This window comes from Lepus europaeus, chromosome 21 (assembly GCF_033115175.1).
Source record: "Lepus europaeus isolate LE1 chromosome 21, mLepTim1.pri, whole genome shotgun sequence".
Classification (NCBI taxonomy): Eukaryota; Metazoa; Chordata; class Mammalia; order Lagomorpha; family Leporidae; genus Lepus; species Lepus europaeus.
Window position 1 is genome coordinate 55,642,717 of NC_084847.1, and position 13,172 is coordinate 55,655,888.

The 13,172-nt window shown below is 51.8% G+C and overlaps 1 protein-coding gene across 3 annotated transcripts in view; it reads left to right on the forward strand.

Annotated features, from left to right (window-relative positions):
* Positions 1-666: 666 nt before the first annotated feature.
* Positions 667-13,172, forward strand: part of CCZ1 (CCZ1 homolog, vacuolar protein trafficking and biogenesis associated) — a 94,865-nt gene continuing 82,359 nt past the window's right edge. For all 3 annotated transcript variants that reach the window (XM_062180854.1, XM_062180853.1, XM_062180855.1), the window contains exons 1-10: positions 667-829; positions 1,685-1,782; positions 1,894-1,987; positions 2,249-2,326; positions 2,729-2,776; positions 3,568-3,651; positions 4,779-4,954; positions 10,000-10,081; positions 11,771-11,832; positions 12,120-12,231. In XM_062180854.1, coding sequence (XP_062036838.1) covers positions 716-829; positions 1,685-1,782; positions 1,894-1,987; positions 2,249-2,326; positions 2,729-2,776; positions 3,568-3,651; positions 4,779-4,954; positions 10,000-10,081; positions 11,771-11,832; positions 12,120-12,231 — 948 coding nt within the window. In that variant the 5' untranslated portion in view covers positions 667-715. The remainder of the gene's footprint in view (positions 830-1,684; positions 1,783-1,893; positions 1,988-2,248; positions 2,327-2,728; positions 2,777-3,567; positions 3,652-4,778; positions 4,955-9,999; positions 10,082-11,770; positions 11,833-12,119; positions 12,232-13,172) is intronic.

Sequence of the window (13,172 nt, forward strand, 5' to 3'; positions counted from 1 at the left end):
CCGGCGCCGTGGCTCAACAGGCTAATCCTCCGCCTTGCGGCGCCGGCACACCGGGTTCTAGTCCCGGTCGGGGCACCGATCCTGTCCCGGTTGCCCCTCTTCCAGGCCAGCTCTCTGCTGTGGCCAGGGAGTGCAGTGGAGGATGGCCCAAGTTCTTGGGCCCTGCACCCCATGGGAGACCAGGAGAAGCACCTGGCTCCTGCCATCGGATCAGCGCAGTGCGCCGGCCGCAGCGCGCCAGCCGCGGCGGCCATTGGAGGGTGAACCAACGGCAAAGGAAGACCTTTCTCTCAGTTTCTCTCTCTCTCACTGTCCACTCTGCCTGTCAAAAAAAAAAAAAAAAAAAAAAGTCAAAACAAGTATTTCTAACGAAGAGTTTCAGGCACTACAGCAAGTTAGCCGGGAAAGGCTAACGCAGGGAAGGGAGCAACTCCTGGTTGAATAATGAGAGCTGGGCACCCGGTGTCCATCCTCGGTCCCCTGCCCCGGGACAGTCCAAGCGCACCCCAGCTCCCTCAGGCACCACGACCCCGCGAACACACAATAACGCGCCCAAGCGCGAGCGCCAGAAGCGGACGCGGCGCTGCGGGGTCTGCTTCCGGGTCGGCGGCGACCGCTTCCGGGTCGGCGGCGAGCGAGGCGGAAGTGCGGTCTCCTCACCGCCGCGGTCTCTGGGCGGGCCGAGGGAGGCTCCCGACGCGGGGGCCGGGCCGGGATGGCGGCGGCGGCGGCCGGAGCCGGAGCGTGGTCGGCTCAGGAGAAGCAGTTCCCGCCCGCCCTGCTGAGCTTCTTCATCTACAACCCGCGCTTCGGGCCACGCGAGGGAGAGGTGGGCGGAGGGGGCCGCGCCCGGGCGTCCGCCCACCCGAGGCCCGAGGGGCCGGCGTGGGTGCCCCGCAGCCTCGCGGGGAGGGCGGCCCTGTGCTCGTGTCCGCCTCGCGCGGCGGTGACCTGCGGGGGGTGCGTCCTGGCCGGGGCGGGCTGGGGGGGGGGGCGGACACGGCGGGGCAGGTGGTGTCCGGGGTCCTGGACCCGAGTGCGTGGGTCTGGAAAGCGGGTTCGTCCGGTTAACCCCTGCGCGCGGGTGCAGGCTGTCAGCTCCGGGGAATAAAAGTTGAGCTTGTCTCGGTTATTGCCAGCCCCCCCCCCCCCCCAAACGAGCAGCGTGGCTGCGGAGCCGCGAACTGTAGCCCTAAAATGATGCAAACTCACAGGACCCTTGCAAAGTTGCTTTTTTTTTCTTTTAATTAGTAAGTTGCAAGAACCCCCCCTTTTTTTTTTTTTTTTTTTTTTTTTTTTTTTTTTACACGTCCTAGAAGGCTGTCACCACGGAGCTCTGTTCTGTCGCCCTCTGTAGGGGCTGTCAATCAGCGCCCGTCGCCGGGCTGGCTTTGCTTTGCACGGGGCGCACCGCCTGGTTTCTTAGGAGCGCCGGCGAATTAGGAATTGGTGCAAGGGGAGGAAAGCCAGAGACTGGGGTGTTTTTTTTTTTGTGAAAATTACTTAGCGCTGCCACAGGTGAAACGTGGCTCGCCTCCCAGGGTGGTGTGTGGCCAATGCTTAGATAATTCCTGGTTTTTCTGAAAAAGAGAAATTAAAAAAAAAAAAAAAAAACAGCCCTCAGTGGGTGTGGCTGGAGAGAGCTGAGTGCCTTCATGCGTTTCCATGTTTCTCTGTGCTTCAGGAGGAAAATAAAATTTTGTTTTATCATCCCAATGAAGTGGAAAAGAACGAGAAGATTAGAAACGTGGGATTATGCGAAGCCATTGTCCAGTTTACAAGGTAAGGGCTTTAATTGTACTTTGGAGGGGCTCGTGGAATGCTTACAGCCTACGCTGGAGAATCCTCCCCAGCGTGGGTTTTTTTTTTTTTTCTTTTTTTTACCTTTTCTAGGACCTTCAGCCCTTCAAAGCCTGCAAAATCTTTGCACACACAGAAGAACAGACAGTTCTTCCATGAACCGGAGGAGAATTTCTGGATGGTCATGGTATTTATGTGCACAGTGTCCCTCTGAAGTTGTAAAGCTAGGGGTCACTTGTACTGTTCATGTAGGAAGCCTCTCGGCCATCTCATCAAATCAAAGTTGGTTGCAGTTTCAAAATTTGTTTTTGCTGTTGGGGCTGTTTTTGCAAGTTATGTTTTCTGGCAGCGTACGTATACCCACGCTCAAATTCAGAACCCGAGGCAAAATTTAAACTTCGTGGAATGAGCCGCTCACTGTGTAATTTCGGTTTCTCAAACTTTGTAGGTCGTTCGGAATCCTATAATTGAAAAGCAGAGTAAAGATGGAAAACCGATTGTCGAATACCAAGAGGAGGAGTTGCTGGTAATGTGTCTTTTTTTTTTTTTAATTTCACATTTTTTAGAAGAACCATGCGCTGAATTTGTTGAGTGACTTGGTCAGAGTTAAGCCTGGTGGCTCTTGCAGAAGTTTCTCCTAGCACAATGTCGTGTTTATTGTATTTCATTAGCACCGTCTTTTAAAATATACAGGTACAAACATCTTGTCTCGCTAATACCTTCTATTGGTGATCTGTGTTTAAAAGTGCTTGTAAAATTAGGCACTGCGTTTCATAAATTTGATTTGAAAAGCCTTGTTTTCAGCACGGTGCTGTGCTGGGATAGTTTCTAAGAACTGTATTCCCTTGGTAGGAGTCATAGCTTTGCCGTGGGCAGTGGCTGTTTTCCCCTTGAGCTGAGATCTGTGCTGTCTTCGTGTTGTTTGCAGGACAAGGTCTATAGCTCAGTGCTACAGCAGTGCTACAGCATGTACAAGGTGAGCCGCAGAGTGACCGTGCGTCTGCTTTAGGAGTCGAACTACTGGGGCCTCGGAAGCAGACAGTGAGATCTGTGCAGTCAGTAGTGAACAGCCTGTTCTCGGCCCTGTATCAGGAATGTGTCCCTGTGGGTAAAGGAAGAAGTGAGTCCATATTCTCAAGGAACATATAGACTGTGACCCAAGAAGCTTTGTGGTATTATTTATGTAAAGTGAAACTCAGATGTGAATTAAAATAAAAAAACCTGGGGGGGGGGTGCAGGACAGGCATTTGTTGCAGTGGTTAGAGAGGCCACTTGGGAAGCCCTGTACCTCTCTCAGAGTGCCTAGATTGGAGTCCTGGCTGCACTCCCAGTGCCACACCCTGGGAGGCAGCAGGTGATGGCTCAAGTACTTGGGTCCCTGCCACCCACTTGGGAGACCCAGATGAAGTTCTAGGCTACCGGCTTTGGCCTGGCCCAGCACCAGCTGTCGTAGGCATTTCGGTGGTAAAGCAGCGGACGGAATATTGCCATCTGTCTCTTTGTCTTTCAAATAAAGTATTTTCAAAAATCACAATTGATAATAAATTTTTCATACAAATGGTGGCATTAGCTGACAGTGAATTAATCTTTTTGGAACTTATTTTTGTAACTCAAGCTTCCTCTTGTAAACATTTTTCATATTTAAAAGGCTTGAGGGATTTAATGAGCTGAATTAATCTGAAAGGAAAAGAAGAGCTTGTTGCACTAAGAAAATGAGAGGCATAGAGGGTTGATTTTTTTTTTCCCCTCAATCTTTGCTGCTGCTAGCTTTTCAATGGGACGTTTCTGAAAGCCATGGAAGATGGAGGTGTCAAGCTCCTGAAGGAAAGATTAGAGAAATTCTTTCATCGGGTAAGTATTTTGCATCTAACTTGGAACCTTAGTAGTGTTCAGACAGGTCGTCAGGGGCACACAGGCGCCGACGGGTTCGTCTTAGGATACACAAAACACTTCAGCTCGAAAGTGCCGAGGAGCCGCAGAGGTGCTATGGTAAACCAGATTGGTGAGGAACATTCCAGGCCTACGCTCTCCTGACCTCTGCAAAGGCGCAGCGCACCCTGCCTCTGCCCAGGGCCCCTGGAGGCGTCTGGGAGACAAGCGTGCAGTCAGTGTCTGTGTGCGTGGGTTTCTCTCGCCAATGCGTTCCTACTGCCTGATTCTGTCCCCTCAGCGGGCCTAGTCTCTAGTGGTGCAAGCAGAGCTTTTGGGTGGCACGGGCTCAGACATGTGAGTGGTCGTTAGTGCGATTTGTCCCACAAGATAATGTCTCTGAGGAGGTGCGCTCTGTCCGTAGTTGGGCTTTGCATCTCTTGCCCTGTCTCTGCCAAGTTCCGTTTATCTTGAAGGAGTAGTTCTCAGTCTGTCTTCTCCCTAAAAACCTCTGGGATCGACTTTTCACATGGCGCTTTGCATTTTTTTTGCCTTTGCTTGTGCCTGTGCCACATTTCCTCCCTTTGGTCGTCTGTCTCACAGCCGCTGTATGCTGTGTTTGGCTCTTGTCCTGACTGGCCTGTAGACGTGAGTTAACACGCGATGGTGCGATGGCACCATGGCGCCGTGTGTAGGGCGTCCCTGAGTGGCGGCTCTGAGGTGCACTGGTAGGACCTTAAGGCCGTGAGACAACACTGAAGACGCGCTAGCTGGTTGTGAAGACGCGTTAGCTAGTTGTGAAGACGCGTTAGCTAGTTGTGAAGACGCGCTAGCTGGTTGTGAAGACGCGCTAGCTAGTTGTGAAGACGCGCTAGCTAGTTGTGAAGACGCGCTAGCTAGTTGTGAAGACGCGCTAGCTAGTTGTGTTTGGCCTGTGTGCTGTAAACTCGGTTCTGATGTGGAATGCAGTTGCCCGTGGCTCGCCCGCGTGTTGGCTTGGTCGTTGTGCTATTTTCCGGTGTGTGACTCTGTAAACGTCGATCTAACGTCAGATCACTTTGGTTTGTCAGAGGGACGGTGTGTTTTATCGCTTACTTCCTCCCCCACAGTATCTGCAGACGCTGCACTTGCAGTCCTGCGACCTGCTCGACATTTTTGGCGGAATCAGCTTCTTCCCCCTGGATAAAATGACGTACCTGAAAATCCAGTCCTTTGTCAACAGAATGGAGGAAAGCCTGAACATAGTCAAATACACCGCGTTTCTCTATAACGACCAGCTCATCTGGTGGGTACGCCAGCGCCGGAGAGGGAGCCGAGGTCTGCGAGTGGGCTGTCGGGCAGCAGACGTTTCTGTTGGTACTGTGGGAGTGAAGTGGGGATTATTGCAAACAGGCAATATCCGTTAAGGTAGGGGAGCTTAAAACCGGGCCATGAAAGTGCAGAGAAGTCCCTGTCAGGTGACGTTCAGTAACCCTGCTTCTTTTATGTTTGTGTTTTTCCAAGAACATCTTCAAAGAATAGATAGTGTGAAAAGCATCATTTTTCTCACTCTTAAAGAAGCTAGACTTACAAATAGGTGCGTGCAGACCAAGGTGTTAGGTGAACCAGATTGCCTACCTTCAGCAGTGTGTACTGGTGTCCTGCAGTAGGAACAGTCTTTTCCGTGAAGCACGTGTTGGGGCTCAGGAAGGAAAGGTACACTGTTCGCAAATGCCATCGGCTACCTCAGGCTCTGCGGAGGAGGCTGGGGAGTCTGAGTGGGGGTAGACAGAGGAGCAGGTGTGACCCACAGGGTCCTGCCGCAGCCCAGGCCCCCCGCTTGTGGCCCACAGTGGGCTGGGATGAGCTGCCCAAGTCAGGCAGGCGGCAGCGGCTCCTCGGCACACGGCCCCCAGCGTGTGCGTCCTGTAGCCCCCTTCCTGAAGTGTGGGGTGTGGCTTACTTGAGCGCTGAGCTGAGCCTAGTTCCTGTCCCCGCAAAGGCAGGACCAGTCCCCCGGAACCCTTCCCTCCCTGCGAGAAGCTCAGAGCTCCCTGTGAGGAGGAGAAGCAGGGTCATCCAACCCACGTGCAGGACCTTTTCTCTGCTGAGGTCATTTTGATGCCTATGGCTTCATCCGTGGGCCGTGCAGGATTACCAACTTCAGAATCAGCCTGCTCCAGATGGAGTGTCAGGTCATGCCTGTGGTCGCCTTAGCAGGGCCAGACCCAGTGATTGTGTGGGCCTCGTACGACCACCCAGTATAAAGAAACGGGAGTCCTCTTAGTGACAGTGTGGCTGCTTTCCCTGGGGACACTGTCATCTCCTGTGAAGACAGCAGAGTAGGTTCCAGATGAAAACCTGTCTGCTTACCAGGCAGCTTTCCGCTGTATGAACTGTGATACTCACGCTGTGTTAGAGGAGGGAGACTTCTTAATGCTGCCTGGGATGTGGGTGGGAGGATGTGTGCTTCTGCAGCGTGGGGTCTGTGGAGGGAGTGGCCCCTGCCCGGATGAGGTCCTGGAAGCTCACGCCCGTCCGTGTTCATGCGGAGATGAAGTGTGGTGGGCCAGAGTGCCCAGCCGCAGTGGCCCTGATGGCCTCGTCCCCACCAAAAGAGAGGGCAGCTCAGATTCTGATCTCTGGGATCCAACGCAGGACCTGACGTGGGTGCAAATTCTGAGAGTGAGGAAGAAGAAAGATCCACAAGTCTGGCTGGAGGGCCCTGGAGCCGGTGGCCAGCAGAGCTGGGCTGTGGAAGTGTGGCTCCCCACCAGGGGTCCCTGTTGCCCGGCTCCGGGGATCTCATGGCTCAGTGTGGAAATCTTTTAAGTGGCACCCCCAGAGTTGAGCAGCGTGTATCTGGTGGCTGCACAGAGCTGCTCTGTGCTCCTATCCTGGGTCGTGGCAAGGAAAGGTCAGTTCCAGGAATTACCAGGAAGAAATTTCGAGAAAAATAGCCCGTCTTGACAGGTGACTGTTGTGGAGCTGGTGTGCTGGGTGAGCAGGTGCATACCCCTCCCGTGTCGTGAAGTGACCTGGTGAGGGTGGAAGGATCTGCATGTGGCGGGGACCTGCCACTTGGTGTCCAGTGCATAGGGACGCTCAGTTCTAATATCCTGCAGGTCTGCTTGGAGGATGCATTGAAGGGTGGACTTGGACTTGCAGGCCAGTGCTGCTAGTGGTGGGCGAGGGGAGTGTCACCCACCTTTATTTTCAGAGAATTTGAGAAAAAAGTGTTAGCATATTGGTTTACTTTTCAAGAACTTATATTTTTGTGAATAAATGTCTTAGACATTTCTGAAGTCACTCAAAGTTGACCACGCTCCTTGAGCTTGCTGAATTACTGTCAGTTCGGTGTCAGGAACACAGGCTCTAAAACACAGGTTTTAGATTGAACCGACCCTAATAGGAGGGCTTGTGCATTGACGAATAGCCACCTTGTTCTTGGTAATGCTTCTGTCTGAAGGAGTTCAGTGTCTCAGCCAGAGCCTGGGGGACAGGTGACAGTCCACTCAGCAGGGAAGGGAAGACAGGGCACAAAGCCGTATCAGTAGCGAACTGATCGAGATTGAAGCTGAAGAAGAAAGCCCGTTATGTGTGTCCGCTGGGTGAGAGGCTGGCGCACGCCTGTGGCCCTGAGCGTGCCTGGGCGGTTACCCTCTGATGAGCCCTCGCAGGAGTCCCGAATCACCTGCGCCCGTTGCACCTGTGGGGTTCTGTTTGCTTCGGGTGCTTGTTGATTATTTGCGCTGAGGAAGGAGCTCTTTTGTCCCATTTTTTGAAGATTTGTTGTTCGGAGACTGTTGGAAGTTCACATGCAGTTGTAAGAATTTCCCCCGTGGAAACATCTCACGTAACTCGGGTTCCACATGGCTTCGCTTGTTTCCTGGGGAAGAGGGCCTTGGTCAGGACTCTCTGCACACAAAGGGGAAGCCCCCGGTGAGGTGTTCTGTGCACTGAACAGCTGGCTACAGCCTCTCACTTTTTTCTGTCTTACTAATTTCCTAAACTCGACTCTGGTCGCCCATCTGCAGTGAAGTGACAGAAGGAAGCCTGCGCAGGGCACACGGGGAGCAGCTCACAGGGGTCGTCTTCCTCTTCCTTCTGGGAGTGGTTTTGGCTCAGGGTCCACTGGTGCAGGACAGCACAGAACACAGCCATGGAGACAGGGTCTTCAGAACGCGCATGGAAAATGTGTGTTAAGAAAAAACTGCGTGGGTCTCAGATGTTTTTTGCACTAAAATGTATCTTTCAATCCCCTTTCTCCAGACTTTCTGGAGCGCCCTCATATATCATTTTAAAAGTTCTAATAACTGTGTTACAGTAAGAAGCATCTAGTGAGAACAATTTCAGTAACGTACATTCTTTAACCCCGTCTGTTTAATTGATTTCAACACGTAAACAATATTTGAAAGCTAACGAGCTGTCCCTCTTGTGCGGAATCCTCCCAGCCCAGTGTGTGTTCGAGACCCATCTCATGCGCCGCACTTCAGGGGCTCCCAGCGGCCGTAGCCGCTGGTGTGGGCAGTGCAGCTCTGGCGTACGAGTTGCCCATGGGGTGAACTCTGTGGTCCTCTGCTCATCCCCTGCTCCCCAGTACTCTTTAATGTCTTCAGCGGCAGAGAACAGTCAGAACCTGTTTTGCTTCTGTTTTCCCCACCCTCGTCCCTTCTCTCAGTTGCTTGTAAGCCCACATGTGACTCCCCCAGAGCTGTCAGAGGTTTGCACCGCTCCTCTTCTGGGTCGCAGAGTGCCCTTTGCGCTTGGCACAAAGTCAGACCTGCGTTGGGATGTAGGCGCTCCCTAGGGCGCCATGGGAACGTCAGGCCCACGAGATCATTTGTTTCTGGCCCTGATGAGGCAGTCACGGTGGGGCTCGAAATTGAATAAATCTGTTAAATTGGTAATTGAATAATTCTGTGCAGTTGATTATTTTGTCTGGGAGGCAAATGACTATAAATATCCAGATGGCCCTCGGCAGCCCCCCCCCCCCCCAGGGTGTGTGAGGTGAGGGCAGACGCGGAAGAAATTGAGCCTTGAAAGGAGCGGTGGGAGGTGGGGGGTGGGGGGAGAAGACATGGGAGGGGAGGGGCCAGATTGATCTTGGAGGCAGGCAGGGTGTTTCCTGTCACATGACCTTACTGGGAAAAGGAAGTCTCTAGAAGATGTTGGGAAGCCCTGATGTGTGTGAACTTGGCCTTCCTTCCAGATGTTTTCAGTATTTGACTAGACGAAGCCCAGGTACAGTCTCATCGTCTGTTCACCTCCCTTCCTTAAAAACCTGTTTCAAAGACTCTGTGGCTGTTAGCTTCCCGGAACCTTTTCCACACCCTCCTTACTCTGGCCCCATTTCGCATAGGGTGGTTTCTTTCTGCTCCTTTTGGTCTACACTGAGATCCAGAGAATTAGAACACATGTGGCAGTCTTGGAGGATCAAGTTCCCTGTCTACAGCTGACCAGCGTTTGCCCAGTGCCTAGGAGAGGCTGAGTGTTAGGATATAGGCCTGGAAGCCAAGAGGCTTCTCCTGAATTGCAGCGGCGTGGTTAATACAGCTCCCTGGATAATCCTGTGTGGAATTCAGCCAGAGAACCAGATCTGTTGGGGTTTGTCTGAAACGGCACGGTAGAGGCCTTCAGCAGGTCAGGGTGAGGGTCTGGGACCGGCCTCCGGTTTAGTTCACTCCTTTCTGGACTTCCTGCTCAAGGGTCCAGGCTTCTTGATAGCAAGTGAAGGAAAAGATGGTGAGGGGTTTGGTTTTGTTTAATTTGCAAGCAGTTAGAGAGAGGGAGAGACCTTCCATCTGCTAGTTCACTTTCCAAATAGACGCATGGCCAGAGCTCATTCCCTGTGTCCCATGTGTGTACAGGGGCCTAAGCCCTAGGGCCATGTCCTGCTGCTTTCCCAGGAGTCAGCTCCAAAAGGTGTGCTTTTAGGTAGAAATGAAAAGACAGAGGACTTGGCCAGCACTGTGGTGTAGTGGGTAAAGCCCTGGCCTGCAGCACCAGCATCCCATGTGGTCACCAGTTCTTGTCCTGGCTGCTCCACTTCCAATCCAGCTCTCTGCTGATGCGGCTGGGAAAGCAGCAGAGGATGGCCCAAGTCCCTGGGCCCCCGCACCCACGTGGAAGAACTCGAAGAAGCTCCAGACTCCTGATTTCAGCCTGGCCCAGCCCCAGTCATTGCAGCCATTTGGGGAGTGAACCAGCAGATGGAAGACCTCTCTGTTTCTACCTCTCTCTGTAATCCTACCTTTCAAACAAATAAGTCTTTAAAAAAAAAGGGGGGGAAGGGGGAACACCAGTTACCAGTTTCTGACTTTAAACACGAAGCCTTTTCTGATGTTTCAGGAGTGGATTAGAACAGGATGACATGAGAATTCTGTACAAATACCTCACCACCTCTCTCTTTCCGAGGCACATGGAACCCGAGGTATGACTGGAGAGCCTGGATGGGTGCAGGCTTGGGGGTGCGGCAAGGGGGTGGAGCAGGTGTGGGGGCGTGGGCTGTTTCCAAGCTGCGTCTCACATAAATAGTGTGACCTTTAGTGAGACTTACTTAGTCAGGTGTCGGTAGCCTGGAAGACCACACGTGTGTCTTGGTTTTCCTCACATTCCTTTGCGAGAGCAAAGTTAGCTTTGAAGAGGACTGGTGTGTTGAATAGAGAGAAGCTTCTAGGAACTGCAAATGCCAGGGATCTTTGACAAAGCACTGCTTAATCCTGGCTTCTCATAGACACGAGGTCTGATGTGGGTAGATGTCACGTTGCCTGCCTAGCTTGGGCAGGGAGCATTGCCTGGTGCCACTGCGCTCTCCCCAGCACATCCTCCTGTTGCTTCCACCAGGCTGGGTGGACGTGGGAAGTGCTGCAGTGCTTGGACCGTCTGTGAGCTCAGGGGCAGGGTGCACTCACAGCCGCCGGCTCTCTCCCTCCCGCCTCCCTTCCTCCTTTTTCTCTGGTTTCTAAGGCTGTGCTGTGAAACACGAGGAAGAATCACCTTGATAAGAAATTGAAAGCAGTGTTTTGAAAAGGACCTCATCCTGCGCTTGGTCCCCTTCCGGGCAGCTTGTGCTCAGTGGCTGACGTGTCCGGGGCCCTCCCGGTCCTCAGCCCGAGCCCAGTATCCTGGCAGCAGTCCAAGGGTTGGGCTCTTCACCTCCACCTTAATGATGAGCCCTAAGGGGCGTAGGGGCTGTTAGTGCCTTGCCCAGGACCACCCAGTGAGGAAGCAGCAGGGCCAGGCCTTGACCTCAGGGTGTGCCTGGTCCCGAAGCACCTGTGTGAGCACACCCCTCAGGGGTCACTTCAGGGGGGCTTTCCAACCCGTGACAGTGCTGTTGATGCAGCAGAAGGCTGTTTGATACTTTACCCTGTGCCTAAGGAGCTAGGCTTATAAGCTGGGAAGCCACGGCACACGACCTGGCAACAGGAACGTGGCCGCAGGAGGCCGCCTCTCGCGGTCCACACTGCCTATGTGAGGGTAGGCTGTGTTTTTGAGTTTCTGCTAAAACTTAGAGAACCAGAATTGTCTAAAAGTTATAAAAGAATACCAAGTTTTGGTTAATGTGATTGTTGTATTAGGATGTCTTTTCACATCCTGTACATATTGAAATAGTATGTTTTCAGCAAAAGAAGCTAGGAATTTGTTGCACATACGAATCTCTGAGAAGGCCTGGGGTTGGGGCCTGAGCCAGGGCCTTTGACTTTGACATGGCCCTGCTGCTTACGAGCCGTGGACTTCGGGGGAACTTCTTTGAGCTTCAGTTTGCACAGTTTGTCCCCCCCAGGGGTGACGTGAGATGAAAGTAATTGCTGGATTGCCCTTGTGTGTTAGTCCCATGGGAAAGTTCAGTTAGCTGTCATAAAAGGACCTAAATCAGTATGTGGAATTTAGGGTGAGGTGGGCTTATATGATGGCAGCTGTGGTTAAAATCAGTAAGGCCTTCTTGGTGCACTTCTGTAATCTGCATTTTTAAATTCTTTAAAAAATTTTTTTTGGTGAGAGGAGTATGGGAAATTGATGGAGAAAGGACACTAGCTCACAGGTGTAAATGCTGCTTTTCAAAGCTTCTAAAGTAAAAAATCTAATAAGTCATTTTCAATATTCGATTTGCTTTTAGTTGGCAGGAAGGGATTCTCCAATAAGGGCAGAAATGCCTGGAAACCTACAACACTATGGAAGGTATGACTTCTGTTCTCTTACAGTATTGGGGTTTATTACCTGTCTTGGTGGAGATGAAGTCGTGGGCACAGAATCACCTCTATTTTACTGCCGGAATCAACAGAGGAGATTCTGTTGATTCCAGTGAAGGAGCACTGTTACTTGATGACAATCTGATTGGGTGTTTTCCAGATGACATCTAGCTTCAGAGAAAATTGAAGTATATGGAGTAGGAAAGTATTCTGCTTATATCTTCCTGTCTATAAGCCACATCATTGAATCGAGTCATCTCTGTGCTTGCTTTGAAGATTTCTGACTGGACCCCTGAACCTAAATGACCCAGAAGCAAAATGCAGATTTCCCAAGATTTTTGTCAATACAGATGACACTTATGAAGAGCTCCATTTAATCGTGTATAAGGTAAACTGCTTGTCCTCCACAGTTGCAGGTTAATACTGAAGCGAATTGTGTGTGTGTGTGTGTGTGTCTCAGGACACACACACCGTTTCTCAGAAAGCATGTTGGAAGCTCTAAGTGCTGCAACACCAAAATGGTGGCAAGTTGATCTGCAGCTCCTGTGAAGCAGTTTGGGTTGGTAGTGGAAGAGCAGCTGCCCAGGGCTGTGATTCGCACTCGGTGCAACCCCTGGCTCACAGTTCAGCGCCGGCGGAGGCTGGTGCCAGGGCTGGTGCCGGGCCCTGGCCCGCCTCTGCTGTGGACCTGCTGATTCTCTCAGGGGAGTGTTTGGTTTCTGTCATAAGACATTCTCTTACAAGAATGTGGATTTATGTTAGCTGAAGTCTTTTTTTATGCTGTATGAGGGTTCGGTTGCCTTTTTTCTTTTTTTAATATTTATTTATTTATTTGAAAGAATTACACAGAGAGAAAAGGAGAGGCAGAGAGACAGAGGTCTTCCATCCACTATTTTCACTCCCCAGATGGTCACAACGGCTGGAGCTGCGCTGATCTGAAGCCAGAAGCCTGGAGCTTTTTCTGGGTCTCCCACATGGTGCAGGGGCCCAAGGACTTGATCATCTTCTACTGCTTTCCAGGCCAGAGCAAAGAGCTGTATAAGAAGTGGAGCAACCAAGTCTCGAACTGGTACCCATATGGGATACTGGCATTGCAGGTGGTGGCTTTACCCGCTGCGCCACAGCACTGACCCCATGGGCTAAGTTTTTATCTTAAAGACAGTTTTTGCTTCAAGAAGACAGAGCATCTGTGTGTATCTTCTGTCCCTCCTGAGACTACAATTACGTTTTGATTCCTAAAGGTTTAGAAATGAAACTCAGGGGGTCTGACGCTGTGGTGTCGTTGGTAAAGCCATTGCCTGTGATACTGGCATCCCATATGGGTGCCAG